General features: G+C 32.5%; 2 protein-coding genes across 10 annotated transcripts in view; one reads left to right on the top strand and one right to left on the bottom strand.

The window, feature by feature from the left end:
- The first annotated feature begins 507 nt into the window (after positions 1 to 507).
- The window catches only part of LOC143229501 (microtubule-associated serine/threonine-protein kinase 2-like), a 104,208-nt gene continuing 78,411 nt past the window's right edge, over positions 508 to 26,304 (top strand). For 3 of the 9 annotated variants that reach the window (XM_076461922.1, XM_076461984.1, XM_076462090.1), the window contains exons 1-4: positions 15,723 to 15,804; positions 17,442 to 17,577; positions 18,852 to 18,907; positions 22,379 to 22,706. In XM_076461922.1, coding sequence (XP_076318037.1) covers positions 22,689 to 22,706 — 18 coding nt within the window. In that variant the 5' untranslated portion in view covers positions 15,723 to 15,804; positions 17,442 to 17,577; positions 18,852 to 18,907; positions 22,379 to 22,688. Of the gene's footprint in view, positions 994 to 12,008; positions 12,501 to 15,722; positions 15,821 to 15,840; positions 16,058 to 17,441; positions 17,578 to 18,851; positions 18,908 to 22,378; positions 22,707 to 26,304 lie in introns of those variants that run through there. The other 6 variants (XM_076461932.1, XM_076461942.1, XM_076461961.1 and 3 more) reach the window with 6 other exon arrangements.
- On the bottom strand, positions 23,090 to 25,218 carry stops (SOCS domain-containing protein stops). Its single transcript, XM_076513880.1, has one exon. It carries the CDS (start codon positions 24,955 to 24,957, stop codon positions 23,824 to 23,826), a length of 1,134 nt encoding a protein of 377 aa, XP_076369995.1. The 5' UTR covers positions 24,958 to 25,218; the 3' UTR covers positions 23,090 to 23,823.

Consider the following 26,304-nt stretch of genomic DNA (forward strand, 5'->3'; position numbering starts at 1 on the left):
GTGTAGTTCTGCGCAGAATTCTGAAACAAACGGAAAAATACCCATATTTTAAACCTGTATAACACCTTATCAACACATACACTGAACAGCTAGTCTTTTAAAAAAAACATATACATAAATTAGGTGTAACTGTCCCTAATTTTGAAATACTGAACAGAGGAAACATGAGTTAGAAGCACTCTTTGTCACAAGACTTTTGTCTAGCTTTGAATCAAATTATTGGTTATACTGTCTCTTAAAAGCCAACCCACAGCTAAAAATGTAGAGCATGTTGAACGGTATCATTGCGCCACCCTTGACCTTTTGATTGGCAGCCCGGTGTGATATCTGCTACAGTAGTCACGTGGTACTTCACTAACGGCACATGAATAAGTATATATAGTATGTGATACAAAAAACTGTTTATTTGAGATGATATACACCAATGTAAAGTTCAAATGTTGAATGTCAAGGTTTACATATAGTTGGGAGTTAATTAACTGAATCCGTTAATGAGCATTTGACATGCCAACTACCAATTGAAGCTGATGAAAAGGTTCTGTAACATAAAGTTTCAGTTTCAGTTTCGCTTATATGAATCCGTTCTCAAATATCATACTCTGTTTCTAAAATTTTACAAAGTGGTATATCCTGTTAGACATTTACATTTTCAATCTGAACTGTGCATTATATGCCCATTGACTAAATGAGCAGGCCAGAATATTCCAAGGATTGAGCTATCACCATTTCTCGTTGTAAACTACTTGTCAAAAGGAAGTCAATAAACCAGCATCATTGGACACCCAAAGGGCTTTTGTCTGGATCTTGAACCAAACGACGAGATTGAGTGTCACTCATACCTCGACCCCAGTGCGAAGTGCGCTAGTTAACATCTTATTACAGTTCTTGGACCATTTGACCGACGGCCCGACACGCTATCAGCAACACCCAATCGCTGTGAACTCAAAGATTTAAAGACGGCTTCTTTTAGAACAGCGCGAGATATAATTAAATGTAAGAACTATATTCATGTTATTAGGATATATGTATACTGCATTAGCAAAACGTTAAAGTTATAATACAATAATTAGGATTGGACTGATGTTGAAAGTATGGTATTTAGTTTATGATAAGTCAAAACAGACTTACAGAGATTCGTTTCGTCTCTTATCTTTTAACCACACTTTGCATTTACCATGTCAGTTTTTAAAAACAATGTATTTAGTAGTTTGGTTCAGATGTTTGTTTGATAGAAAGAGTTTATCACAGTGATGATGAAAGAATGATTTAGAAAGTTCGTAAAATATATGTAAACACCAGAGTGAGTGAACCGATAATCTGTGAAGCACTGAGTGTGTTAATTTAATGAGTAATCAATGAATGAATCGGTTAATTAGTCAGTCATTAATTGTCAGTTAGTGAGTTAGATAGTGAGTAATTAGTGTGTTAATTTAATGAGTTATCAATGAATGACTCGGATAATGAGTCGGTCATTAATTGTAAGGTAGTGAGTTAGATAGTGAGTAATTAGTGTGTTAATTTAATGAGTAATCAATGAATGAATCGGATAATTAGTCAGTCATTAATTGTCCGTTAGTGAGTTAGATAGTGAGTAATTAGTGTGTTAATTTAATGAGTAATCAATGAATGAATTGGATAATGAGTCAGTCATTAATTGTCAGTTAGTGAGTTAGATAGTGAGTAATTAGTGTGTTAATTAAATGAGTAATCAATGAATGAATCGGATAATGAGTCAGTCATTAATTGTCAGTTAGTGAGTTAGATAGTGAGTAATTAGTGTGTTAATTTAATGAGTAATCAATGAATGAATCGGATAATTAGTCAGTCATTAATTGTCAGTTAGTGAGTTAGATAGTGAGTAATTAGTGCATTAATTTAATGAGTAATCAATGAATGAATCGGTTAATTAGTCAGTCATTAATTGTCAGTTAGTGAGTTAGATAGTGAGTAATTAGTGTGTTAATTTAATGAGTAATCAATGAATGAATCGGATAATGAGTCAGTCATTAAATGTCGGTTAGTGAGTTAGATAGTGAGTAATTAGTGTGTTAATTTAATGAGTTATCAATGAATGACTCGGATAATGAGTCGGTCATTAATTGTCAGGTAGTGAGTTAGATAGTGAGTAATTAGTGTGTTAATTTAATGAGTAATCAATGAATGAATCGGATAATTAGTCAGTCATTAATTGTCAGTTAGTGAGTTAGATAGTGAGTAATTAGTGTGTTAATTAAATGAGTAATCAATGAATGACTCGGATAATGAGTCAGTCATTAATTGTCAGTTAGTGAGTTAGATAGTGAGTAATTAGTGTGTTAATTTAATGAGTAATTAATGAATGAATCGGATAATTAGTCAGTCATTAATTGTCAGTTAGTGAGTTAGATAGTGAGTAATTAGTGCATTAATTTAATGAGTAATCAATGAATGAATCGGATAATGAGTCAGTCATTAATTGTCAGTTAGTGAGTTAGATAGTGAGTAATTAGTGCATTAATTTAATGAGTAATCAATGAATGAATCGGATAATGAGTCAGTCATTAATTGTCAGTTAGTGAGTTAGATAGTGAGTAATTAGTGCATTAATTTAATGAGTAATCAATGAATGAATCGGATAATGAGTCAGTCATTAATTGTCAGTTAGTGAGTTAGATAGTGAGTAATTAGTGCATTAATTTAATGAGTAATCAATGAATGAATCGGATAATGAGTCAGTCATTAATTGTCAGTTAGTGAGTTAGATAGTGAGTAATTAGTGTGTTAATTTAATGAGTAATCAATGAATGAATCGGATAATGAGTCAGTCATTAATTGTCAGTTAGTGAGTTAGATAGTGAGTAATTAGTGTGTTAATTTAATGAGTAATCAATGAATGACTCGGATAATTAGTCAATCATTAATTGTCAGTTAGTGAGTTAGATAGTGAGTAATTAGTGTGTTAATTTAATGAGTAATCAATGAATGAATCGGATAATGAGTCAGTCATTAATTGTCAGTTAGTGAGTTAGATAGTGAGTAATTAGTGCGTTAATTTAATGAGTAATCAATGAATGAATCGGATAATGAGTCAGTCATTAGTTGTCAGTTAGTGAGTAATTAGTGTGTTAATTTAATGAGTTATCAACGGGTTAATCAATTAATGAGTAATTAATTAATTGCCAGTTAGTGAGTAGAGACAGAGTGTTAGTGCTTCTATGCACTTGCTCAGTGAGTTAGTCAACATGTTTTATTTAGATCATTTAGCGAGAAAATCCTAAAAGTAAATTTATTTGTGAGTTAGGTGTATACACTATTAATGTTATAACTTCTGTTTAAAAGCAATTAACAAATTTAGGCCTATATTGACAGTAGCTTATACTGTAGCAAACGTTATCGAAGAAATGAATAAATTACGTATCGTTACGTGAACTGGACTCGGCATTATCTTTAATAAACAATCCAAAAGAACCGTTTAACGAAATAATACGTTTCAACACTATTATGCTAATATTTTTATTTACTTTTTCATACTAATTATGAATATATCAAATAAGCCTTTAAGGGTGTGTGTGTGTGTTTTCTTATAGCAAAGCCACATCAAGCTATCTACTGAGTCCTCCAAGGGGAATCAAACCCTTGATTTTAGCATTGCGAATCCGTAACCTTACCTCAGTACCAGCGAGTGACGAAACATTTAAGACCACATGACTTATACACTACATTTATCTCTTGTTTGTTTTAAGTAACGTATCTAAGGTATTTGGAAGAAAAAAAAAGCAAATAATTATTCACTTTTAATTAATTGCTATAAGATGCTAATATGTGACTTAAACGAAAAACTGTGCATAATGTACCCACATTCGTAATGAAATAGTAACTTGGATGGCTTGTTTGTTTGTTTTGGAATTTCGCACAAAGCTACTCAAGGGCTATCTGTGCTAGCCGTCCCTAATTTAGCAGTGTAAGACTAGAGGGAAGGCAGCTAGTCATCACCACCCACCGCCAACTCTTGGGCTACTCTTTTACCAACGAATAGTGGGATTGACCGTCACATTATACACCCCCACGGCTGGGAGGGCGAGCATGTTTAGCGCGACGCGGGCCCGAACCCGCGACCCTCGGATTACGAGTCGCACGCCTTACCCGCTAGGCCATGCCAGGCCTCTTGGATGGCAGCTTAGTCTTTTAAAAGTTGGAACGCTATAATATTAATTGTTGCTTTATGATCCAATGCTTAAAAACTCATGATTTTAGGAAATTTAGATAGAATAAGGTTTTTTATTACATGAGAGGTGAAACTTTAGTTACATGAATAGCTTCAATTTGTACTATTTTTGTATAATATCTAAAAGTTCGAATTTTGAGAATTAAAGTTATGTACCTAAGTTAATGTTTCGAAAAATAATCTATTTATAAAACATTATTACATCAACAGAAACAGAATAATTAGATTGTATACAAATTTATTTGTTTGTTTGTTCTATCGCACTTTTTTGCTGGAAACTTCCATTCGGTTTTGTCTTTTCAAATTCGTATTAGATGGCGACTTTGTTATTGGGCACAAAGTTACAAAAAGAGCCATCTGTGCTCTCCTCACCACGGGTTTCGAAACCCGCTTTTCAATGGTGTAAGTCCACAGTCGTATCACAGTGTGTCACTGTGGGACATTTGAAAACTTCAGTAAAAACATGAAAAATCATGTGTTCTTTGCACAGAGTATTAACAAAATGGTACTAGTTCAACGACATGAACCACAACTATTTTCGCTTAGAATAAATTATCAAGTCAGTAAGTTTTGACAACCAAAGGTGATTTCATTGTTACAGTCTACAGCTAAGCCTAAAGTGATAATGTAACGTGCAGGAAAGCTCGGGATTTCAGAGCTAGTAAAAGGTTCGTGTGCTACCAAAAAATATCCGCCCCAACCACACACTTTAAGTTGAGGGTGTGTTGAAAGAGTGGTATTAAATATATTAGCTTGAATGGTAGATGTTAGAGTGCTGCTGATTGGCTGTCTTCCCTGTAGTAAATAGTTTAAATTTTGTGACAGCGGAAGGTTTCAGAAATCTTGTTGTCAGCTGAGTTATTACTATAGGACAAAGTCAACATCTATACTTTTTAGTACAAAGATAAACCTGCTCTAGTTCTGTGACTTTTATGACCAAATTTCAAACGCCTTTGTTAACTGTTCATTTGTTCGAAATCTAAATCCGTTTACCATGCGCATGCCAAAACAAACCTAAAGACACTGCATCATAATAAGGAAAGCCTAGAACTTGTAGTTTTGTTTGGAACTACGTCCTATATTACACACCTTTTGCTAGTGACATCGTATACTATCTAGTTCCGTAACAGGTGACGTATATTTAACACTATAGATTTTAACAGACAAAGTGCAAATGGTATCATTCTCAAGTAACGCAGTATAATCAAGTTTTTAATCCAACTAGTTTGGGTGTCTCTGTTGGCTCTAAAAAAAAGCTTGCTTAGAGAGCATTTCCGGACAAATTGAACTAAATCCGTGTAAATATACCCGCAATTTAAGATAACGGATATTATGACCGTCACGGAACAAGAGAGGAGGCACCATACGTTTTTATTGGTTCTATGTATCTGGCGTAAAATGAAATCAAAGTCCCTTTGTTCTTTCTGACGAAACTAACATGAAGTTGTTTTTCATTGTACTTTTTTAGTTCTTATGTTCTTCGCCACTTTTAAATGTTGTCATTTTGTACAACGTCGACAGACGTAATTTACGTGAATAATAAAAAAGGTAAGTGTTTGTTAGTCATATTTGCATATTTGAAATATGCAGAGGACAGTGAACATTCCTCTGGTTCTTTCTGACTGAAATTTTAGTGCAATACTAAAACCTTCCAAATCAGATCGTGCAATAATCATTATTAATATATTTATATGAATGAAAAGAGGGGGGAAATCATAAGAACCTTAACATCATAAGTGTGCCAGATTCAAGTCAGTCGATCGTATAGTTCTTCTGCTTTTGTAAAGACTTTTTGGATGAAGAAAGTGAGAAAGCATGCAAGGCCTTTTGACATAACACATCTTTGCTTTCCAATGATACATAGCCACAAAAACTGAAATGTAACATAAAGACGTCATATAAAAATATAATTTGATACGTATGAGAAACAACTGAGATTCAGGGGCGACTCGTATAAGAGGCTTGGGAAGGTTCAACCACTCCAAATGGGTAAAGAGAGACAATTCATATCTGATCGTCAGATGGACGCCCCTCCCTGTTGTGGAAAAACAAATAAAATGCCATTTACAGCGCATTATTTTCAACAATTCAGAAATATTGCACAGTATATGTGACACAATACCTTACCCAAATAACATACTCGTGCGCTGTCTGTGCTTGGATTGCCTGTTAGAAAGGTTTTTAACAGCTTTAAATATATATCCATCTGTTGCTCTTGGTGCATCTATATGACTAATGTCTTTCAGGGGATTTTTACACAGTATGCATTTTTATTGTGATTGTAGATCTTGGAGGTTACTTGCTTGTGTAGGTAGATAACATCAATTTTATTTTTAAAATACAAACCTTGTTTGAACTTAGAGCTGCAGATGGAATGTTAGTCATGATTAATTTTATGGGCGTAATGTGTCTTCACCTTGAACCTCAACACGTGGTAGGCACATAGAGTATTTTGTAGACGAACAGTCTACTAAACACTGTAAGTATACCACGTGTTCAAGGTTAATATTGTTAGGATTTCTTATCCAAGTTATTATTCCTTTCATATTTTTTTCTATAAATATGACTTTAGTAGGAAAACTGAACTTCTCTCTGTACTTGAATCTAAAAATAAATACGAAGCTAAATCTATTATTTGATTCACTACTTTTGTCACTGACTTCAATCGGTTTCGGAGAATCCCTTCTCTCATCACTAACCCTAAACACATTTATTTTTAGTGTTAACGATAGCTTTGTTGTTGTTGTCTTAGTTGTTGCATAGCTCAGAATAATCAAACAGTAACATAAATGCTACACACTCTCTAAAACCTATATAAATATAAGCACATTGCAGTGAGTAAAAAGTAACAAAGCACCGTCTATGAACTTGAATCTTTCAAGTATATACTTCTATTTTTCATGTTCTAATAATTATTAATGAAATATCTATGAGTTAATATTTCAGTTATCTTAGTAAAACAGAAAAGCTTTGTTTGTTGTTTTTGTTTTGAATTTCGCGCAAAGCTACACGAGGGCTACCTGCGCTAGCCGTTTATAAATTAGTACTGCAAGACTAAGCAACTAGTTATCACCACCCACCGCCAACTCTTGGGTTACTCTTTTACCAACGAAAGGGGGATTCACCGTCACCTTAGAACGCCCTTATGGCTAAAACGTCGAGCAAGTTTGGTGCAAGGGAGATTTGAAACCGCGACTCTCAGATTACGAGTTGAACGCCTTAACCCACCTGCCGGCGTAGAAAAGTTTAAGGAAAGTGTTTTTGTGTGTGTGTTTTTTTATAGCAAAGCCACATAGGCTATCTGCTGAGCCCACTGAGGGGAATCGAACCCCTATTTTTAGCGTTGTAAATCCGTAGACATACCGCTGTACTAGAGGGTTGCGGGTTCGAATCCCGGTCGCACCAATCATGCTCGCCCTTTCAGCCGTGGGGGCGTTATAATGTGACGGTTAATCCCATTATTCGTTGGTAAAACGTAGCCCACGAGTTGGTAGTGGATGGTAATGACTAGCTACCTTTCTTCTAGTCTTACACTGTTAAATTAGGGACGACTAGCGTAAATAGCCCTCGTGTAGCTTTGCGCAAAGTTCAAACGAAATCAAACCTTTAATGGAGCTGCAACAGCTGCGTGGGGAATACATGTCAACGCCAATAAACAGTGAAAAAATGTGAATATGGTGAGGCTAGTGAATGTATTATATTACTGGTGAGTAACTAACATGTCCTCAGCTGAATGTACACGATGGATGTGTAGTTTGGAATAGAGTACGTGTACCCAACCCCATATTCAGTTTGTTATTGACTATTTTTCCACATTTGACTGAATGTATAACTGTGGTCTATCCTCTTCACTGTATGGAGGTATTACTACAGTTATTATTTTCAAAAATTGTGCTCTTTTAGTGTAGTTTCGACATCTCGTACAGTTTTGGGGCTGTTCATCCATTTTCTTGTTGATGTTCGTTCTACCTATACTTCTATGAGTAATAATTCTAGCCCTTCATTGTGAAAACGAACGTCGTTAATTTATAAGTAGTAATATATAAATAAAAAAATCTAGAGTGTAAGTCTGAAAAAAAAAGGAACGTTTTACCTGAACTTCGAGTGAAAATGTTTGAATAAGTAAAATAACGCACATACTTGACTCAAATCATAAGATTATTCACGCAAAATATTGTACGCAAAATTCTATATGGAAACTTTTATTTGATTTACGATCTGTTTTACTTATTCATAGAGCAAATAAATTGACCAAATGCTTTAATATTCACAGCATTAGAATCTCTCTGCCTGCTTAACTATTAGTTAAAAACGAGTTGTCTATTGACATTCAAAACCTAACTGTCCGAGTAAAGAAGACAATTTGAACCACAGGAAGCCAAAAACAAAGAAGTGTTATCAACATGAGAGCATCGTTTTTGATCCAATGTGTCCAGTGACATGTTCTTTCGAAAGCTATCAACAGAGATAATTCTTTGAAAACAAATTTCAATATGTAACCACAAGTCCATACGTTGAATGTCCACAGTGTGATTAGTAGTGATACATGCAAGATTTTCAACTAAAATAAACAGAAAGAAAAAGGATCCAGATGCGTATATCCAAAAGCATTTGTTTTGTTTTGTTTTTAAATTTCGCTCAAAGCTACCATCTGCGCTATATCCAAAATCAATGGGACAGAAACCGTTGGCCAAACCTACTCATCATTTCAGCAACAGGGGCGTTATAATGTTACGATACATCGCACTATTAGGAACTGTGACATATAGTTTTAATAGCTTTGTCATAAACAAAGAAATACGTTTTCTAGTTTTCTCCTTGTTCATTCCCTAATGGTTTTCAAACTTTTATAACTTTTTTCTATACTCTGCATCAAAAGATTCACTTCTACAAAATATGTTGAAGTTATTATAATTTGTATGCTGTTTGACTTTATATCTCGGCTATTTGTAAAATATACAAAATACTAAGTTTCTTTTTTCGCTTACTTTGCCTAAGTACGAGTTTGCCTAACAAATAAAAATTACCTGTAATTATTTCTTTCCCTGAGTTGATTACTCTGAAGTAAACGCACCAATGAACCTGTAATTATCAAACAATATTAACTTTGGAATAATAGCAAAACGTGCAGTCGATCCAGGGTTTGATCACAGATTTGACATCTATTGAAACAACACGTCTGGGAAAGTACACATAGTATCTTAGCAACAAGTGATTGATACGTGATTAATTAAGTCTTTCATTGTTCCAAAACGGTCATCAGTGTACGAGCTGAACGTATTGTTTGGGAAATTTTGAAAATACTTTTAAATTTGTCATAATATATGAAATTACGAAGTTTTCAGACGATTTGAAAGAAGCATAACGCTGGTGAATTTCCTCCACTGAGCCAGTGGTAAATTTTCCGGCTTTCAACGCCTCAGGGCTAACTACTCTAAAAATTGGGCCTCGATACACGCGATAGTCACAGTGCAGTTAGCCATTGTGTTGCTTTGTGCTAAAGCCATTATACTGTGTTTGTATGGACATAAACAAATAAAACTTTATTTTCTAATGCTTTGCTAGCTTTCGCATTTCGGACCATTACATTGAAAACAAACTAGTTTGAATATTATTTAACTTTGTTCTTTTACTGTCAAGTTCTTATTAATTATCTGTTGGAAATAATTCAATGTATATTCCAAGTGACTGTCACAAACTACTTTTCCTCTTTTAACGTCTCTATAAGTTTGAACACTTATATACTGTCATTAATTGTTGTTGGCCTAGCTTTCAAACGACGTTTAATCTTCTATAACAATACTAAGAGGCCCAGTTTGGTCAGGTGGGTTAAGGCGTTCGACTCGTAATCTGAGGGTCGCGGGTTCGAATCCCCGTCGCATTAAATATGCTCGCCCTTTCAGTCGTGGGGCGTTATAATGTGACGGTCAATCCCACTATTCGTTGGTAAAAAGAGTTGCCCAAGAGTTGGCGGTGAGTGGTGATTACTAGCCACCTTCCCTCTAGTCTTACATTACTAAATTAGGGACGGCTAGTGCAGGTAACCCTAGCGTAGCTTTGCGCGAAATTCGAAAAGCAATTCGAAAGCAATACTAAGATTAACGTAAAATAAACTTATTTGTATAGAGCAATTTAACAAGTGCAATAGCTAACAGAGGTTCAAATACTTCATGGAAAAACACTGAATGATTTATCTTTCTATCTTGAAATAAATCACCTAAACAATGCTATAATTTTCTAAGCCCTGGCTATACAGATTCACTATTCACTAACAGCTTCTAATTTCTAATCTACTTAGTTTTTAATTCATTGTTCTATATACATCGCCAGGTCTCTGGATCGTTAGTTCATCACGACACACAGTTTATCTATACAAACAACATACGGCTACGTTGAAGATATATCTTACAACACTGTCACTTTCCTGGATTATTAAGTCTTTAACAATCCTATTACAAATAAAACAAAACAACAACAACAAAAAGACGCTATGATAAATTGTTTCTTCATCGAGTTTGTTTTGTCTGTGGTTGTTTTCTCTTTTGATGTCCATGGTATACAGATGGAACGACATCTTTTACTTCTTGTTACTGTTAATCCAGTTTTTAGGTGACTTCTTCACAAGTAAGTGGTCGGATGAATTCACTGGCAGCTCGAACCTGATAAGTTATTCTCTGAAATTACCTACTTGGCCATTTTCTCTCAATCATACTCTGAAAGACATTCACAGTAAATAATCTTTGGCTTGAATAACCTCTCCTTTGAATATTTACTTACCTCTGAAATTTGTCCTATGTCACAATGAGAACTGTCCAGCCGTGTTATTTCACTTCAATAAAATTCTGTTTCATAAGTACTTATAACATTCTTACTTTTCATTTTTTCAGATGTCAATTTAAATATTTTCTTATGTGTGCGTTTTTGTTGGCTGGTTAACGCTTTGTTTGTGGGTGTGTCTTCTTATTGCAAAGTCACAGCAGGTTATCTGCGGAGCCCACCCCCGAGGAAAATCGAGCCCCTGATTTTAGCGTTGTAAATCCGTAGACATACCGATGTACTAGCGGAGGGCAGCGCTTTGTTATTCCATTTATCTGATTATATGCAAAGCCACATATTCATGGTATTTTCTTAATGGCATGATAACAGACATTAATTTCTTAGATTCTTTGCTGTAAAGGCCAAGTTTCCTACAATAATAACAATCACCTCTTTCACATATATTTACATTACATGTGTTTGTTTGGCTAAGAATTCTTCTATAGTAGGTGTCTGTTACGTATTGGCGATAAATTCAACAATAAACGAGCTGCACGTACTCCACTTGTTTTTAAAATAATATATATTTGAAACAAGTTAAAAGTACGTACAAAGGTTTTTACACTGCGCAGATCATAGTCATATCTTAAACAATATATAGTTCTCTACTTGTCATTAGTCCACTTAGGCCAATTCAATTGTTTTAGAATTTTGTTAATAACTTGAACTATTTTTCTCTATTTTTATCGCAATAGTATCCATGTATAATTAACTTACACTCTCGCGTGAATGAATAGAAAATACATAAAATAAAAAAATGTATACTATGGATTATCTTTAAAAATCAGGAACAAATATTTGCATTCCTAAACATTGTTAATACTATAAATATAATTATAGAAACATAATGAAAATGGTTTATTTCAGCTGTTCTTTGTAACTGTTAAAACCACGTATTTAGTATTAAAACCCTAACTTAATTAATATGTCAGATCGAATGTAACATATATCAGTTTTCAAATTAACTTATCATAACACTTGCTTTTAGTTAGATGGCACTGCAGGACAGAGCTCGATGAAAAGAATGAACAACTGAATCACGTGCCTCACGCAAGCTACGAACACGTGGATAACCTATGTTTTTATTTTAACTTTCAAGGACAAGTTTCATATGACAAGTGGGAAGACTCTGATCAAGAATGATTTGAGACTTGTTCATTTTAATAGTCTCAAATGCCCTGAAAAAAATAACTTGGAACATGCAGCTTAAGGTTGGATATACGAATTTTAGAAATAATAAATCAACTTCCATTTAATACTTCTACGTATGAGCCTCAATATTATATGTATGACGTTGCGAAAGGTGTTTTATTCACTAGAGTGAAGGCCTAGCATGGATGGGGTGGTTAAAGCACTCGACTCGCAAACTAAAGTTCCCGAATTCGAAGCCCGTCTCTTGAACATGTTCACCTTTTCAAGCAAGGGGTGATTGTTATATATATAAGTGTTAATCGTACAATTCGTTTGTAAAGAGTAAGCGGTGAGTGGTGTTAATTAGCTGCCTTCCTTTTAGTCTGTACTTCTAAATTAGAAACGACCAGCCCAAATAACCTTAAAGTAGATTTGCGTGAAAATTCGAAACAAACAAATTACCACAGTGAACCTGAACGTATAAAGGATTACAAAAGACAAAACAACACAACATCGACACAACTGATTAAGTTATTTTTCTGAATTATTCAGTGGTGAATTGAATGAAAGAGTGGATTTCATATTTCTACTTCGTACCAATATTTTTAAAATGATGCATTTTCATTTTTTAAACTTAAGCTGCTAAAAATAGAAAATCAAATATTTTTAATAATGATTTGATATTATTCAGATATTTTTCAGAAAATAATTGTTTACACTCTGCTATTTCTCAATAAACTAAATTTCGAATATCTTTAGACTTAATAAAATTAACTCGTTTGTTAATGTTATTTTGAATTTTTTTTATTTTTAATCTCTTCTATCACTAAGCATTAAACCGAAAAAACAAAAAATACTACCAACAAAACTAGAATAATAATTCCGGATATTTGTGTAGAAATGTGGCAAGTTCAAAGACCTATGAATACAGTAGATGTGATAGGGATAAATAGCACATAGTAGTAACTAGTTCTAAATAATGTCTGTAGCACTATTTTTATCTTGTCCTTTTGGCAGTGTGTTCGATATACGTAACAAACCAGAAAATGCGTAGCCTAGAAAAAACGCTAAATACAGCTGCTAAATCTAAATTTCTTTGTGAGTGGAGAACAAGTGTCATTCAAGATCTATCGTTTGTCTATGTAAATCCCTATACTTACCATTGAACCAGCGAGGGATTGTTGTTTGTCTGAGCTTTTTCAACTCAATTCTTGTTACGTGATTTAACTCTAGTTTTACAGATGTCTAATATTGTTTTAATTAACTGTTCTAACAGTGATTTATCATTTTCTTTACGAGTCCAACATTTGTTTGTTTGGAAGTAAGCAAAACGTTAAACCATGGACTATTTGTGCTCTGCCTACCACTAAGATCTGGTTTCTAGCGTTATAAGTCCTCAGACATACCCGCCGTGCCACTGGAGGGCAATATTTAAAGAGAGTCCTACATGGCCAGGTGGCTCGGGCTCTCGATTCGTAATCGCGGGTTCGAGTCCCCGTCGCACCAAACATACTCGCCCTTTTAGCCGTGGGGTCGTTATAATATAACAATCAATTCCACTATTCGTTGAAAAAAAGAGTAGCCCAAGAGTTGGCGGTGGGTGGTGATGACTAACTGCCTTCCCTCTAGTCTTACACTGCTAAATTAGGAACGGCTAGCACAGATAGCCCTCGAGTAGCTTTGCTGCACGTAATTTCAAACAAAACATACCAGAAAAAGAGAGTAAATTATTTGGATTTTAGTTTGTATATTTTACAATTTAATGCGGAGATATAAATGTTTAATTTCTCTTCAATAAAACAAAACAAAATATTTTGTTTACTAACACGTGCATTTATTAGCCGCAATTAACGCGTGAATTTATGTTTACATATAATTCCCAATATAATAAAAATCTATCCCACTGGTTCACGAAGAATGAATGCCAATAAGAAAATATTTTGTGAACGTCATTTCTCGATATTATAAAACTTTAAGTTTAAGAAGTGTTTTTATTTGTTTGATTTTATAATAAAGCAAACTTTAGGCTTAATGTAATTTCCGAATATCTTTTGTAAATTCTTATGCAATTTTAAGATTTGATTTAAAGCAAGTAATAAAATGAAGATTCGTTGTTTTTATTCTGTTTTATTCAACCCTGTATTCATGCTTATTTGTAGGTCAATGGTTAGGCTTTTCGTTTCGAGTCCCCTTATTGTGAGGTCCTGTGTACATTTTTATGATTTTTTTTTGTTAAAGTACTAGAAAATTGTAATATAAACTCAGTATACCTTAAAAGTGTTTTATTGTTTTGTGGAAGCTAGAGAAGCTGAGACGTTTCGACATTTTACGAAGAAACTTGTTTTGCTTGCATATGAAATATTCAGTAAAAACTCGACCTCGTTGAGAGAAGACATTAAATAACTGAAACTGGCTTGTAAATTCTCTTTTATCTTGTAGTGACTATTCAACAAATTTAAAAAAATACAGTATTACAAATAAGAATATTAATATAATAGCATAATATTGGCTTTATGAGCACAAACATTATATTTTGGTTAAATATGTATATAACTAACACGTTTTGGTAAGTATTAACAAAAATAAACAGTGGCAGTGTAACGTAAAGCAGTTTGTTCATAACCTTCCTTAAATGTGTAAAGATCTTAATGGAGAAACACATCACATCGCTTCTCCCCCAAATGGCATAACAAAAATAAAACAATATAAAGTTTTAAGGAGTCTTACAACTACAATACTTGTAAATACAAAATGAAAGCAACAACAAAAAACAAAAATGTTATATTGAGGTCAAAATAATTTACCAATCCTTTACGTGTTTGAACACATCTTTTTTTTTTCTTTCTAAATGTCCAAATAAATTTAATTATTTCAAGCTATACTTTTGATAGAAATTGAAACTACATTCTTGAATAGAGTTAAAGTCAAATGTCACGAGGTTCTTTTTTTTCTTTATCATATTTTACCGTTCAAAGCTGCTCACCTCTATCTAAAATTTGTGATTATTTTAAATGCATAAAACCTACGGCTCTTAACAAATGAAAAAAATAGGAAATTAAATATTTTTTGTGTATGAAACAGAAAACTTTTTCGTTTACTTTGAAAATGTTTTATATAATTTTGCAATAATTATTTAAACATTTACAAAACGTATACAAAGTTTGTTATATTGTGTTTTTCCTTACAGTTTAACTTGTTCTATTAAACCTGATGAAACGTCCTGCGATCAAAAAAGATCTCTTTAGAAAATCTGAAATATATATATACATTATCTCAACAAAAATGCGTCTAGTTGCTCAAACTAAATTAAAGCCAGGTTATCGCGCTTGCAATGTGTTTAATCTCATGTTTGCTTAAATGAAAATTTATTATGAAATCTTCGATATTTAGTCTACAGTTATTATACTATTACTAACGCTGTGGTTAAAACCTGCACACTTCAAAGAACAAGTAATAAATGACAAGATAAACATCACAAATCTATACAGAGTTCAGCATTAAACATTCGCAGGCCGTTGACACTAATGGCTCAAATTTTGCCAAATCGTTAAGAAAGACACCACCAGGGGTAGGATGAATGCTGTTCTCAGAGAAGTTTGTCGCTTGTTGATGTATAGGTATGAAACGTGTTATTCCGAAGGAAATGTTTATGGGTGGGTATGTTGAAAGGTTATTATCATTTATATTAAAACTCATAAAATAAAAACGTCATAGGATATTATTAAATAAGCTGAAAGTTAAGTATGCTTCAAAAACAAAGTTATAGCCATTAAGAAGAAATGAATCAACAGAATTGAAAATACCAACTGTCAATAGCATTGTGGTAACCTCAATTCACATTTTCAACTGACTTAGGAAAAACTTTTGAAATTTGAATAAGTACAACTTAACCTTGTATAAGTACAAGTAAGTTACGTTGTTTAATAATATAGAATATTCTAAACGTGCCAGCGCGTACTGTTATTAATGTTAGGAAGACAGTAATTTTGTGTACTTTTTTGAGGTTTAAGAATAAAGCTTGATATTGTTTAAACTAAAAATTAAAACTAGGTTATTACATGTTTACAGCTAAACTCCGGTACAGGTGACGTAAATTTTAAATAAAAATTGATTTTTGTAAATGTTGTTATTATTAATGTCCCTTTTGTAGTAAGCTGTAACAGTAGGTCTTGAGTTTTACTTCATTATTACAGTAAACTTTATATGAATTAATTTTTCAAAATAGTTTCAAGTACAAGTAAAACAAAAGCCTTAACTTAAGAACATTAAATTACTAGCACTTAGTATATCAGTATGACGTGGTTTAAAATGTTATTTTTGCATTGTTAGAAAACGCTTGAAATATGATATAAAACTGAAAATCACAAAGTAACATAGTGAAGTCTGTTATTCATATTCTTAGTCAAAATTGCTTTGCTGTTAGAACTATTAACTTGCAAACTAACTTGTTTGAAAATGTGTGTTGATGGTAAAGATTAATTTGTGTTGGGTTTTTAGAGCTATTGATGTGAAGAGTTACATTTAGGTAAGTTCAGGAATGAATTTCTCAAAACAAATAGATGTACTCAGCTAAGTGAAATGGACCTGTTTTTGAAAAAAATATACATGTAGATGCAAAAGATGACAATTTGAGTGTCAATAAATAAATGCTTTTGACAGAACAAATAAGTCCTGGTACTAGCACCACCTTAAAAAATAAGTTTCAGTACTCGGTACTGGTGAGTACCAGTAGAATGTCACCCCTGGATAAGTTACTATTGTGTCTTCTTTATCAGGGGATTATCTGTTATAACACTTTTGAAGTAAATTTTTATTACAAAAGTGAAAAGAAATGTAGTTGCAATTGAAGAATACAGAACATAACTGACTGAACATATAAATCTCATTCAAGTAGTTTACAATCACAATCATTTATAGTTATGGTAATTTTGATCCATTTAAAGTTAAAAAATATATTTTAATTTTGTAGTAAACTATTTATTGTCTTTTTTGATAAACAATATAAAAGACTCTGATTTGCTTATTCAAATTCAAAGTGAAAAAGATATTTATTAATGGCTTTATACAAGTATAGAAATCTTAATTGTTGTTTCTTACAAAGAATCTTTGTCAAATGAATGGATAACAAATCAGAATATTAATTTGGCCATTAATTCCTTGTACCTCATTTACTAAACTGATATGTATTCCAAAAAGTTTTGATTTGATACTTTTTAACTTCTTGCGCATATTGAGTGTAACATTTCTTGTATTGTATGGAGTAACTTGTTACAACTTTCAATTTACGTAGTGGCTGTACAGTTTTGGAAAAGGAATAGTTGATCAATGGCTTCCAAATATATCTTATATGAAAACTCCCCATCTTCCAGTTCTCCTATTTATAGATTCTTCTACTTGAAAATACTTTATATATTGATGTAGTTTCAGTAAGTATAGAGTGGTGTCACTCTTTTCTATATGATAATCCATTTCTTCATCCATATTTAAGTTGGTTTTTTTTTTCTGGCCATTTTTAATTTATTGTACCTGTTTATAATTTACAGCCTAGCCAATCTTTCCCTTGCAATTACATCCACTTCTACTTTTTTCATGTAATCATCATTGACAATGTTAATTATCTTTTATTCTTTATAACTTTGTGTAAATATTCAGTGTTTTTATTTCTGTGACTAGCTGGCTGCTCAAAATATGTTGTACGTCTTTTGTCAGAAAAGTATACTTGTTTGCAGTTACGCTTAGCAACAAAAGTGCAACATTTATGAAATTATTCCAGGAATTTCTACTTACCAACTTTATTCTCTCCACATTTTAATATTTTTCTACTAATTTTTCTCTGTCAAGCATCCACTTTTACACTCATTGAAAGTTTCATTGACTTTTTCCATACAGATCTCCTATTTTCTAGGATCTTTCCATTTCTTTGTTAATTCGATATTTATGAGTTCTTTGTAACTGGGATGTTACTTTATGACTTGGGGCTTTGGTATTATATTGCATTTACCCTTTGGCTTCTTACTCGGTTATTTATTTAATAAAATGTATTTCCTATTACCTAAGCTTGGTAAGGCTATATTGCTAAGGTGCTTGACTCACAATCTGCATGTTGTGGGTTTGAATCCCTGTCACACTGAATGTGCTTGCTCTTTCAGCCTGGGGGCATCATAATATCATGGTCATTTCCATTATTAGTTACTGAAAAGAGTAGCTCAAGAGTTCATGGTGAGTGGTATAGACTAGCTGTCTTCCTTCTAGTGTATCACTATTAAATATGTGATGGCTAGTGCAGATAACCCTTGTGTTGGTTTGTGCAAAATTTCAAAACAAGCCAAACCAAATTTTACTACTTTTTTACTTCACTTTAAATTGAGTGATCTTTTATTCCATGAATTATTTATGTCATAAAATTTTTTTTGTTATTTGTTTATTTTTTAAAGTATATTTCAGTGTTCCCTGAAACTGTATTTTAATTTGCTCTTAGGAACAAATCAACTCCTTTTGAAAGAGGTGGATAGATCACTCAAATCATTGATACGGTGTGACATATTGCTGTTATTAAAGCTAGTAGAAGTTTAGAATATATTTGTAGACATTATGTTTATAACTTAGTGTAGTTAATGATATCTATACAAATTAATAATTATTACTAATTATGTCTCATGTGAAATACAATGAATATTCACAATCTATTGTTTTTTTCTAGGAGAGAATATTATCTTATTGAAAAGGATTCATGGGGGTCTACTAGAATTATTTCAGGTGAGTTTAACAAGTAACCTGATTAATTAATATGAGATAAACATAATGGATTAATGAACCTGATTATTGATTGATTATCAACTTCGTCTAATCACTGTTCTGATTCCGGGGACTGACAAGTTATCTTCTAAGTGTAGGTTAAGATCTTTTAACTTCTTTTCTTCTGATTCTGGGGACTGACAAGTTATCTTCTAGGTGTAGGTTAAGATCTTTTAACTTCTTTTCTCTTGAGGATAAAAAAGGGTAAGAGGTAATGTTATTATTAAAGGTTACAAAATCATCCAGTGGATTGATAACAAAAATACTTATAGTTTCATTGTGCTATATTCTGAGCACAATATGTATAGGAGAATAAATAAGTTTAAGATTTGGTAAAGACAAGCAAGGATTTGATTAAGACTATTTCATGAGATTTCATTGATAAAAGGTATGCATGCATTTTATGAGATTTTAAGAGAAACTGAGGACTTTCTGAGTATTTAATGGTTGATTTAAATTTTCACTTTTCTCAAGGATGGATGCATAAGGAAGACCAAGAAGGACTAACAGATTTATGTTTTGTTAAGATGTCTCATATTGAATCCTCACTACTAATCTGTCTTCTCTTGTACAGGAGCATACAGTGACTGTACACGTTTATGGTGTATCAGAAAATTAGCCAGACCCATGACAATGAAAGTATGGGGGGTTTAGAGACCTCGTTCTCTGGAAGTTAGAGGATTTTAAGGTTCTATAAAATGAGAGGCTCTTCTTGATATGTTTAAATAAAAGCTATGTTTTTACTAATCAGTGATGTCGAGAAAACCCACTTGTAGAGAAATATATATGCAAAAACGGCTTGTTTGGGTTGAGAAAATATTTTACGTAGAAGAGCGAACAACGTTTCAACCTTCTTTGGTCATCGTCAGGTTTTGTGAACCTCCAAGAAGTATGAATTTGAACATATATTACTTATTATAATATTGACATTGCTCAGGTAAAGCATAATTTTCACAGCTTTTAATTTTGGTTGGTTACAGGAACATCAAATAAAATATCAGGCCTATCTTGCCACATACTCTTCTTCTGAATTAATCCAGCAGATAGTCAGATGTGGCTTTGCTATAAGAAAGCACACACACACACATTGATTAATCAATGGTTCTCTCTTACAATTAATACTGTATTATTGTTAACCAATAGAAAGCCAAGGTTTTTATCTATGAAATTATGTGTTATATCACACTGTTTTCTGTACAGAAAAATGTTAATTTCTGTTTCAGTACAAACTTTTTTCCCACAGAAAATGTATCAACTGAAATGGATGAATTTCTTTTTTGGTGCACAATTTTAAAAAATATTTAGTGTACTGCTATCATTAGTATAAAAAAGTAGGATAAACTGAAAAGTTTGAGATTATTTGATTTTTGTTGTTATGAGGATTAACAAATTGTTCAACCCTGTAAAGAATTAATGTGGAGAATATAGCAGATAAAATAAGTTTTACTAAAAAAAATGTTAAAATGTATTTAGGAGGTTTTAAAGATTATATAAATGACATTTGGGATTTTTGAGATTATTGGATTATTATTCTTAATCTTAACATAAAAATCATTTTGCACTGGACTGGTAAAAAAAAAAGACTAAATATTCACGGACAAATCTTTAGTAAAGATACTAAATTAAAAATAGTCATGCTGTAACAGTTTCTAATAAGAACTCGTGTATGTTATAAAATACATATTTATTTTGCAGATTGCATCTGTAAAATCTTTAAGAAAATTGTTATAGAGTGTATTATTTATCAAGGAAGCCAAATCTTTATTAATGTTTGAAGTCCAAGGCATGATAAAAAAAAAATGTATAATAATTAAGCCACACACAAGTTTCTGAAACTTATTGTTGTGGCCTGACCAAAGGAATTGAATGATTTTTGTAAATGTTCATTTAGTTGAAGACAGTCTACTGGCCAGACAATGAATTTTATCGATAGTAAGTTTTGTTTTGAAAGTGAAAAGAAATAATGGTGTTTTGTAAAGAGTGAGATTGTATGTCACGGGAAAAAACGTTAATGGAAAATATTGAAGAAAATATTCTAATACCAAAATAAATTTGTTTTTGCACACTGAAACATCATGAGATCAGAAAGTTAACGTGTTAGGTTTTCAATAGGTAAAGAACAAAGAGTGTATTGAAGTACCTGTTAGATATCCTAATTCAGTAAGTTCTAATAGTAAGAATGGAAAGTGATTTTTGGTTTTACAGGTAAAAAATCTATATAATAAACTTATGAATAACATCTGTGAATTTTACTTTTAACTCTTGTCTGTGTGAAGCTAATTTTCTCTAAATATTAGTTTTATTGAATAGATTTCTTATGCTTTAATCCTTAGACTGCAGCTGCTTTAAACATGTCCAAAATTTTTGAATGCTGTACACTGCATATGGCCGATCGTACTCTGTACAACAAATCAGCAGTAAATGGGTTAAGGTTTATTCATTAGCATTTCTTTGACCTTACATCATATCTGTACCAGTCGTCCTGTTGTATGTTATTCGAGACAGAGAACCTTAATTACCTGTTATGTAATTAACTTTTATCCTCTTTTGAAAGTACATTCTTGTGCAGCGATCCAACATGTGACCAGTTTTCTCAGCAGTCTATGCTTCTTTCTACTGTTGAGTTATGGCAAATTATTTTCTTGACATTACTGTTTTAGTACATTGTTTATATCAGTTGTAGTTGTCTTTTTCTCACTATGGTGAACTTGTGTTTATATAGGACTTGAAAAGTATGCAGTACTGATGTTAATTTATTTTTTGTGAATAATTTAGAAGGCAAGCTACTTAAGGTATCAAAACTAAATATGAAACCTAATCTTCCATTCTATTTAAGACCCAGCATGTTCAGGTGGTTAAGGCACTCGACTCATAATCTGAGGGCCGTGGGTTCGAATCCCAGTCGCACCAAACAAGTCTGCCTTTTCAGCTATGGGGGCATTATAATGTGATGGTCATTCCCAGTATTCATTGGTAAAAGAGTAGCCCAAGAATTGGCAGTGGGCGGTGATGACTAGCTGCCTTCCCTCTAGTCTTACACTGCTAAATTAGGGATGACTAGTGCAGATAGCTCTTGAGCTGCTTTGCCCGAAATTCAGAACAAACCATTCTTTTTAAATGCTTTTTGTTACGGAATTATTCATAAGTAACACTAAACTAATATATACATATTTTTTTATAAAGTTTTATTATCAAATACATTTTAATAAAATCTTATTGAAATATGAAATAACTATTAGATTTTTATTTATAGTTATGTGTAATCAGATGAACTGATTTAAAACATGAAAAATATCTGTTAATTTCGATTATCATACCATGAGCTGCTGAGTGATGTGGTTTCAAGTTTACTTTGTTCATTTAATTCAATAATGGAGAATTGAATACATTTCTAAAAATTTGCAAATGTTTAACTGCACCATGTTTTTTTAGCTTTACAGATTTTGATAAAAGAAAGAAGGAAATAAGCCCTGATTTGAGGTAGATTATGAGTGATAAAGAGTGGGAAAATGCTCTTTGTCAGCTTTCTGGAAGAGAAACTTCACAAGACAATCTTCATCTGCATTTCCATCAAGAAAAACAATTTCTTTCATGACAGTCAGCTGAAAGTTTTACAATGCAGCATAATTTACTAGATATCCTATCACGTGTTTCGTTTCATTCTGTTCAGGACTTGAGAAATTTGTCTTTATGGATGTTGAAGTTATAGGTCAAATCAAGACTTGTTTGCTTGACTTATAAGATGGACAAGACCTTCCAGGTAAGTAAATTAAAACTTGTGAAATAAATGGTATGTTATTTTGTGGTCAAAACCATTTGTAAACACCATAAAAGTATTAAAGTGGTCATAAATTCTATATTATGTACATGTATGCATACTTTCATGATATAACTTGCCAACTGTGAAAGTTAGATTTTAACCAATCAACCAGAACTTCCTGTAGTAATATTGCAAATTCTATATTATGTACATGTATGCATATTTTCATGATATAACTTACCAACTGTGAAAGTCAGATTTTAACCAATCAACCAGAACTTCCTGTAGTAATATTGCATATTCATATGAAATAAAGAAAGGAGTATTACTATTTTTGATATATTTTATTTCATACTGAAATGCAGAGTCATAACACAAGAATCTTATATTGTAACATGAAAAAGGATTTAGTTTCTTATTTGTACAATAACTGAATAAACAACACAAATTGCAGTTGAATGCACTTCATACAATACATTACGATACAGTCATTTGCTCTATCTGAAATAAGATGATTATGGGAATTATTGTAATAAAAATCTTAGTTACATGTATTTGATGTTGGTATTTATCATGTGGAGTTATGCATATGTATGGATAAGTAGCTAATTACACGTATTATCTTTAGTTGCAGCTGGTGTACGTTTTTATCTTTAAAGTCACTATTGTCATTAAGTTCCATATAATTTTGGAGTGGTGTAAGAAATGTTGGCTGCTGATGTAATATTGTAGTTATTTATATCAATCAGTTATTTAGTTTTTATTTCTAATAATAATAATAATAAACTTATTTTGCTACATTAACATAAGCATGGTCAAAAGAGGGATTTCTTATGTGATTGTAAAAAAAACAAATAATAATGATTCCAACAACTTAAATGGTTTTTAATAACTTATTTGCATATGAAAAACCTTTTTTTATACTACAGCTCCTTCTTAAGAAAAAGGTCAAATATCTGTTTCCTCCTCTGACTTAAAATTCAGTTTTTTTCTGTGCAGTTCAGTAAGATAAACTAAAATACAAATTGTGATTTTAAATATTGATCCGTAGTCTTTCCATTCCTCCTTTGTGGTACAGTCAAGTTTTTTTATTGAAAGGTTATATGAATAGTACAATCTAGTCGTACAATAATTCCATGTAGGATTGGAGTTGTACAGGAAGGGATAATTTTGTTATCCCGCTTGGCAGTGACCAATTATCTCGAAGTCTTCTTCGAAGTATACAGCGGCATAAGTGTTGTAATTCAGGAGGCTCAAAATATCTTCTTCTAAGTTGGGGGAGGACTTTAGTTTCAACAAGTTTCTGGATGAAGTTTAAACTACAAGTGATGTTGATCATTCTTCCATCTTCGTAGGTAAAGAGATTAAACTCTATTGATTTCCGTTTAATTGATGGAACAGTTCGTAGGAGTAGTTTAATACAGTTGATCACATCTTGAAAATAACTTGTAGCGAAGGATGTTAAACTTGTACATGTTAAACTCTCTCCTATGTGAGCCCACAGGGTTCTGAGGTGGTGTCTTAAAATAAGTGGAATATGAAACTCATCCCATATGTCTACAACAGAAACCCGATCCTCACTTCTTCGTGTTGGTGGAATAAGTGCTCCAAACGTGATAAGTAAATATAAAAGTTTGGGCTTGCTGTATAGAGCGGCAAAAGAAGCAGGGGCTATTCTTACTGGGAGAGCTAGTTCTAAATCAACCAATCGTTTACAACCAAACAAGACCCTAGCCTCAGTAGTTTTTTTTAGAAAATACGCAATTGGTCCAGTTTCACCATAAATATCACAACTTCGATTAGGTCTGTTCCACTGCCAAAGTGATCGAATAGGTTCGGGGAAATCCAAGGTTTCTTGAAATATTACAGATAAATGACCTTCGTGGTCAAAGATTGCTTGCAGTACCTCAGCAACTAACCCTGTATCTTGAATATTCCACCAGTAGCAGAATTTAGCTGTTAAATAAATCGTTCGGCGGAAACTCTCCTTGTGAGTTCTTACGTCGTAATTTGCTTGACATTGATAGAACAAGTTCAACATTTGTCGAATTCGTGATTTTCGTTCCTCTTCAACTGGCGGTATTTGCTCGTGAAGAACAGCTTTTAATTTTGAAATCATTAAGTTGTATGGACTTGCATCTTGTAGTCTAAGTGTATCTGTAGCTGGTACGTTGTTTAGTGGCTGACCTATTTGTACCTGATCAGCACTTCCGTCCTCTGAATTTTGTGGCCGACTATTATTTATACCCATTAGTTCTACTTGTTATTTTAAAACCATTCCGTGAAAAAAAAAATCGTTTTTAGCCTATAATGGTTTTGTATCGTATTCATAAAGGATTTAATAATGATAGAAAAACTTTCAATATAGTCAATTTTAATATAACGCCGTTGTAGTATATATATATATTTTTTTTTTGTGTGTGTGCAAGTTACCTTGACGATGTTTTTATTGTTATATAGATTTTCATTGTTAAATTGATCACGAAAAGTTAACGAATGCAAGAATACAGATACGAGTCAGTCACATATGTAGATTAATTATGATATACCTTTTTTCATTTTTATCAACTATTTGGAGTATCGGCCATGCTATTGATAAAGTTTTCTACTGTTATCACACCATTATACAAGTATATAATAGAGTCGCGACGTAGTTTTCACGCAGTACGACCAGCAATATAGAAATTATAATCTTAGTAGTGCTTGCAACATTTATACACTCGTGCATGATGAAGAAAACAAAATTATTTTCGTGTTCTTAGTGCATTGTGGCCATTCAATTCGTTCTCATATTTTCCGATAGGTTGTTATAAAAAAAAAATCAGAATCTTTAATTAATTCTTAAAAATGAGTAATATATATCAAAAAATGTTTTCGCCATCTAGTGGTTAGTGTGCTAATCTTGATTATTACGTAAAAAAAAGTTTTTTTTCACTGTCACACTGTCAGAAGTTTTTTTTTAATAGTATGGTACTATTATTAATAGACCTTAAGGCGCTCAGCTCCCAATCTGGGAGTCATGAGTCATGAAACGTGCCTTTCAGCCATGGGATCGTTGTTATGTTTCTGTCGTTCCCTGTATTTGTTGGTAAAATAATAGCTTGAGAGTTGGCGGTGGGTGTTGTCTACTTGTATTCCCTCTATTACTAATGCCACTGCTGAATTAAAGACAGCCACCGGAGTTGGCTCACGTGTAGCTTTACGCAAAATTCAGACCAAACTATTATTAATTATACTTGTCATAAAATCCCATTAAAATCTTAAATGTTACCTTCTTTATTTAGCCCTTTAGTTGAAGAATTCGGAGAGTGTATAATTACAATATTTCAACTGTACGATGTCCGCCATTTTGAGAATGTAGTGTTTAAAAACTTAATAGGCTTATAACTGATGTCTTGTGACAAGTATGATTAATTATAAATTTATAATCATGTTTGCCAGCTTGAAAAATGCGTTCACACTGTAGTAGATGAGATTATTCATTTAATTAACACAGAATACTTATTATTTTTACAAATTTATTTATAGCGATCAATCAATTTCTCTCTTAATTTACCTTTTAATATTATGTAATTACAAGTGTTATATGAATCAGACT

The sequence above is a fragment of the Tachypleus tridentatus genome, chromosome 1, assembly GCF_004210375.1.
Source record: "Tachypleus tridentatus isolate NWPU-2018 chromosome 1, ASM421037v1, whole genome shotgun sequence".
Lineage (NCBI taxonomy): Eukaryota > Metazoa > Arthropoda > Merostomata > Xiphosura > Limulidae > Tachypleus > Tachypleus tridentatus.